Source organism: Phaethon lepturus, unplaced genomic scaffold, assembly GCF_000687285.1.
Source record: "Phaethon lepturus isolate BGI_N335 unplaced genomic scaffold, ASM68728v1 scaffold29654, whole genome shotgun sequence".
NCBI lineage: Eukaryota > Metazoa > Chordata > Aves > Phaethontiformes > Phaethontidae > Phaethon > Phaethon lepturus.
In genome coordinates, this window is record NW_010536074.1 from 24,372 (window position 1) to 30,329 (window position 5,958).

The 5,958-nt window shown below is 34.2% G+C and overlaps 1 protein-coding gene across 1 annotated transcript; it reads left to right on the plus strand.

The window, feature by feature from the left end:
• The first annotated feature begins 1,552 nt into the window (after positions 1–1,552).
• SPATA22 (spermatogenesis associated 22) lies at positions 1,553–5,044 on the plus strand. Its single transcript, XM_010286060.1, has 5 exons — positions 1,553–1,632; positions 2,695–3,049; positions 3,381–3,510; positions 4,378–4,475; positions 4,853–5,044. The coding sequence occupies exons 1-5, from the start codon at positions 1,553–1,555 to the stop codon at positions 5,042–5,044; spliced, it is 855 nt and encodes a 284-aa protein (XP_010284362.1).
• Positions 5,045–5,958: the final 914 nt, after the last annotated feature.

The window sequence follows — 5,958 nt, forward strand, 5'->3', positions numbered from 1 at the left end:
TCAATACAGTGTTGCCTATGAAGATACAGCAAAGAAATGAAAAGGAGTCTAGCTGACACTTCAACTCACAGCACAGCAGGTACCATCCATCCTTTTGTGTTTTACAGTTCATACCTCATTATGCTTTTATTTTTTTATATATACACATACACGCACGGTATTCATACAGGATATACAGTGTTCAGTCCTAGACCGCCATTTCCTGAGTGGGCTTGTATGGGTTGTCTGTTTTATTGCAGCACAGGGCAAGATTTTGAATGGAGTCAGGTGACTGGTCACTAAGGGAAATGTTTAATTCATGGGATTATTTGCAGGACAGAGAGCTGGGAATATAAATTCTGTGAGGCAATGGCTGGTCTGTTATGTCTTTATGAAATGTAATTTCCATGGGTGCTGTAAAATAATTGTTAACAAATTTTATTTGCATATTTTAAATGTAGATTGTATATCCTTTTGCTGTTGGTAGATTATTATTATTTGAATCTTAATTTTAGGTTGTCTGCCTGTACCTCTCTTCAATCAGAAGAAAAGAAATAGGCAGCCCCTCACTTCAAATCCCCTTAAAAATGAGCCAGGTACCAGTTCTGGGACTGGTACTTACAACTTTTCTTCCACATTATTAGGTAAATAAGATATATTTTATTTTTTTAATGGCTTTAAATCCAAATAAACCTTAACTTTATGATTGTATTTTATTAAATTAGATATTGTCTTTATCAAGAGCTATATGCATCCTTTATATTTATTTCTGAAAAGTTCATTATGTAAATATGTCCTCCAGGAAATTTCTTTCTCCTCTATACAATTGGGCTTTTTATACTTCGTGCCTAGAGGGAGTTTGACTCTTTGTGTGTTAGAGAATGAAGTAGCACTGGCATTTAAATAGAGTCTCTTGAAACTCTGACCTTTTGTTTTCAGTTGATTTCAATCAACATTCAAGTCCTGTGTTACAAGAAGAAACATTTATAAGGTGCCTTTCCTGTAATACAGAAGAGAACTTCTGTTCTTCAAATTGTGCCTGGGAGGAATGATGCAGAATTCTGCCTCTAGTACTTTTTCAATGTTTTACTTATTATAAGTGGAAAAGTTTACTTATAATAAAGTAAAAGTCTTCGTGCTAATAAGTCTAATGTCTGTAACTTAACCATTGTCTAGAGAAGCAACCTTCTTAAAAGTTGCCTTAAAATGACAGATATCAAAGGATCACATTCCTTTTTTTTTTTTTTCTTCCTGTCCCCTGTTTGTGGAACATTGAGCAGATAGAGTAGGAGCCCTAAGTAGACCTACTCACCTTTCATTCTTTTCAGTTTGTATCCATATTCAATCCTTTCTCTTTTGAGAATTAGGCTGGGGAACTGCAAACCCAGAAGTGGCTGAACTACAGAAAGCAGCAACCAATGGGTATGTAAAAGCAGATTATTTGTTGCTTATTGATTTTTACTTGGATACTAATTGTTTCACAAACTATGATCCATCTGTCTGTCTTACAATAAAGCTGCTACTGTGTCACTGATACTTTAAACTTATCTTTGAAAGCCGAACAGAACATCAGATGGCTCCTTCCCTTATGAAACCACCAAATGCATCGAAGTCTGATTTAGCAAATGCTGGAAAAAACTTGTATGCCTGCAGGTTGGTGGAGTCTTTAATTTTTATTATTCTTCCTTAACCAAAATTTTTCTCATGTTGAAATATATCTTACATTTTTCCATATTCTTGTAGCATTCAGAGAGACCCTTTTAATTCCCGTATCGCCACTGTAGTCCTGAATAATTACATTGTGCTTATGAGCCAAAACCCACTGAAATGAAGTATCTTTCCAGTGTACATAATGAGGCCTATTAATTAGACCTAATATCTAGCCTTATTATGAGGCCTAAAATTCAGTCTTACCATTAAAACCATTTTTCTGGTCTTAGATGTAATTTTTTGAGATTTCCCTTTACTTGAAGTTTTGTCCACTTTCAAACAAAATTTATCAATAGGCTCAAACAAGTTTCTATCAGTGTACATTAAGGCAATTTTATATCAACACATTTAATAAAAAAATGAATATAATTGTGAACTCTCTGCTCTTAGAAACCAAGGAAAAGCTTACAGATTCAGATGTCTAGAGCTGTTAGAAAAACTTCCAGCAATATTATAATTGCCCTTTTTCTCTCTTCCCTTCCTCCTGTTCCTTTCCAATGGGGAAAAAGAGAGTGAATGTTTCAGGCAAGTGACTTCAAAGGCAAAATGGAATGGAGATGGAAGGAATTTCTGAGCTGCCTTTATAAAATGAAGGGTATTAGAAATAATAAGGTCAGCACTAGAGTTTGTGGCAAACTTATTTCTTCGGTGATGGTGGTTGAAGAATTTGGAAATATCACTCTCAGACGAAACTGCTTATTTTATTTTAGAGTTCTGGAAAAGACATGAATCTTAGGTCAGGAAAGATCCCTTCTACAGGACAGGACAATAATTAAGCGTGCTTTTAAGGCCTATTGAATTCAGCTAGATGTAAGCATGGGTGATGACTGCCCTGTATATGGATAAATTTAAGTGTATACTTGAGTGCTTTGAGTCTAAATATTTAACAGATGTTTTTAAAGCTAAACCAACAATACATAGATTGCTTCTATATACTGTAATTACGTAGCTGAGTATTCAGAATAGATGTTTTGATACTGAACCATGTCTTATGTTGTACTGCAGGGCAGGAGAGAAGGCTCCCAGTACTAAAGTTTGGAACAGAAATGAGTATACTCCTTTAAGTAACACAACACTTTCAAGATCTGATAGTGGAATTATTCGAAAGTTTGAGAGCCTTTCCAATACTTTGAAAACTGTTCAGCAGAAAAAAACCCCTGATAACCATAATTCATCTCAGCATATCAAAACAACAGAAACCAGCCAAACATTTACATCTAAAGGACAATGGCCAGTGAAACCTAACACTGTTTCAAGAAGTCTGCAAGATTGTAGTCTGACATACAAATTTAACCACAATATTCAGCAAAATAAAATGAATGAAAAACAATTTGATTGTGTTCCAGAAGACAAAAGTCAGGTAAACTTATAGAGAGAGTTAATAGGAAGATACAATGAAGAAAAGAGTAAAGAAAAAGAAAATTTTGGAAAGATGAGGCTTTCATCAATCCTAGCGGCCTTAGTAAACCATTAAGTTTCTGAAAACTTAGAAATGAGATTTTCATATTGTAGTAACCTACAATGCTCAGCATGATCATAGAAATTGGCAGGGAGTTGTTTGTATTGTCTGAACAAATACCCTAATTTTAATGTAAATATTGGATATTTAACTTAATATATAAATGTCTATGTGCCTTTTTAAATTGTGTCAGAGTGTATCTCTAACTTGAGTTTTCATCTTCCTCTGAAAGGAATTTTCATCGTCTCAATTAAAATTTAAGGAAAAAAAGAATTATTTGCGAATCATATCTGCAGTCATTGAAAGTATGAGGCACTGGAGTCAAAATGCTTATAAAGCTGCACTGTTATTTGAAGTTTTAGGTAAGCATGGTAGATTGTGTTTGATAATAATGGTAGGACAGCAGCCAAGAGAAAATGTTGTTAACTGTAGGAACAATAGCTGGAATACTTAAAAACACAAAATACTGGCATGAGCACCATCTAATTTTCCTGCTGGGAGATCCATTCAGCTATCAAAGTTGACTAAAATAGGTACAAAATTAATAATACAGTCATCCTCCAACATTTAAGCTCTTTCTGTGTGCTTTCTTTTCTTTCTTTGTTTTTAGTATGTGTTACAATGTATTTTCCTATTAAAAAGGAACCTTCTGTAGGGCGGTACAGTTTTACAGTAATTTTTAATGCAGTTAATCTGGGAATAGACTAAATTCTGGAGTACTTCTAAACATAGATGACTTCTAGTGTGTTTCACTTTGCACTTTGACAGCTGAGAAATGAACATACCAAAAGACAGAAATGACTAAACTCTTTAAAACAAGATGAATAAGAATATACAGTGTAATGGCATCTCAGAAAACTCTTATTTTGACAAGGTTGCAAATATTTAAAGTTGATTTGCATATGAAGAGCAATAAAGCTTAAAGACAATTGTGTTGTGCTCTGCTTAACAAGGGAATAACCTGTTTACAGTGACAGTTATAAAAACCACATTTGGTCACTCAGTTTAGAGAGATATTATATACAATTTTACTATTCAAAGACTATGTAAAGCCCATCATTTGTATTGGAACGTCCAGTGCTGTCAGTGCAAGTTCTCACAGAAAGCTGATGCTGACTTGATAAGTCTTAGTGCATTTGTGTAGTAAATGTTGTTATGGTATTTTTGTATGTCATACTTAGTACTCCTCTGATGTTTACATCATGATTTATTTTTGCTGGATGGTACAGGCACACTTGATTCTGCAGTCACACCTGGGGCATATGGGGCAAAGAATTTCCTTTTGAGAGATGGGAAGGAGAGTCTGCCTTGTGTATTTTATGAAATTGTAAGTATTCTGTGTCCCTACATAACACAGCCACTACTAGCTATAATCTCTTTTATGAAGATAATAATACATTGTTCTGATAAAACAGAAAATTACTGTGTAAAAGGAAAGCTGGCTGCTTATCCCATATTGTTCCCAAACTGGTCTAGAGCCAGTCATTATTTAGGCATCCTCAGACTATTGTTTCAGAAAAAAAAGTGGGACTTTTAGTTCAGCTTCTAAGGAGTTAATTATAGCAAAAAAGCTGATGTAAATTCCTTCTGCGTTTGATGTAGTCTTCAGAAATCCACTAACATCTAACAACTGGACATCTTGAAAACTTTTATGTTAGAAAGGTGATACAGTTTTTTCATTTCTTTATTATGCTTTTGATGAAGGACCGGGAGCTTCCAAGACTAATTAGAGGTCGAGTGCACAGGTGCATGGGAAACTATGATGCAAAAAGGAACATTTTCAAGTGCGTCTCTGTAAGACCTGCAACTATTCAAGAGCAAAACACTTTCCAAGAATTTGTTAAAATTGCAGATGTTGAGATGACAGCATATGTAAAAACAATGAATGAAATTTAAAACTGTCGAAATGGTTGTCCAAAACTGATTTTCACTCATTGTTACCCATAAAGGCTGGACATCCTAAAGCATTTACAAAAACTAATACTGAAAATCTGATTAAGTAATTTAAAATATCACTGTGCTGTGTTACCCAACAAGTGTTAGTAACAATGTTTTGTTTCCATTATTACTTTTCATAGCTTCTCTTTCCTAGTTATATATGCAATAACAGGGTTTTGTTCCACAGTAGATTGGATTTTACTGGAGAAATTCTGAATTAAAATGTTTAAATTTTGCAGTAGTGCAAGTGTCTTAGAAAAAGATCATCAGTACTAATTCAGATTGCCATTGCTTTTCATTATCTTTAATTTCTAGAAATTCCTTCAATACCTATTTCAAAATGGTATATACTATTATGTACTTCTTTTGAGGAGTACTTGATCAGAGTTTAATAGCGAACAAACATCAAAAAAGTTCTCTTTGGCTCTGCATATTGTATTAAAACTGGTCTTTGGTAGAAAGTAAGAAGGTAGCCTTTATTCCACTTCGGTTCCAACTAACAGGTTCCCTTTCCTTTGCTGGATTACAAGAACATGTGGAAAAACTTTTCTAGAAATGAACATAATAGATACTACAGAAAGATTTCAGGGGATGCAGCTGTATATAGTAGGTATTCATATGGTTCCCGTTGATATGTTATCTGATTCATGTGTTTTAAAAAAATAAATAATCAGTATAACACCTGTATAAAATAGCAACAGACCCTGAAGCTGTAGGAAGATTGCTCAAGGACACAGAGGAAGCTGGAGAGAAGTAATTATTTGAACACAGAACTTCCTTGCCTTTGCCATAGAAACATCTTTCATAAAGGATGGACCATGTACATGTTTGTGTGTCTTTACCTTCAAACATTAACTTTCATAGATTATTCC

Coding starts and splice junctions, on each gene's coding strand:
- SPATA22 (XM_010286060.1), top strand. CDS start 1,553: ATGGCTCCTTCCCTTATGAAACCACCAAATGCATCGAAGTCTGATTTA. Junction 3,050..3,380: donor TTCCAGAAGACAAAAGTCAG/GTAAACTTATAG, acceptor TTCCTCTGAAAG/GAATTTTCATCGTCTCAATT. Junction 4,476..4,852: donor CTTGTGTATTTTATGAAATT/GTAAGTATTCTG, acceptor CTTTTGATGAAG/GACCGGGAGCTTCCAAGACT.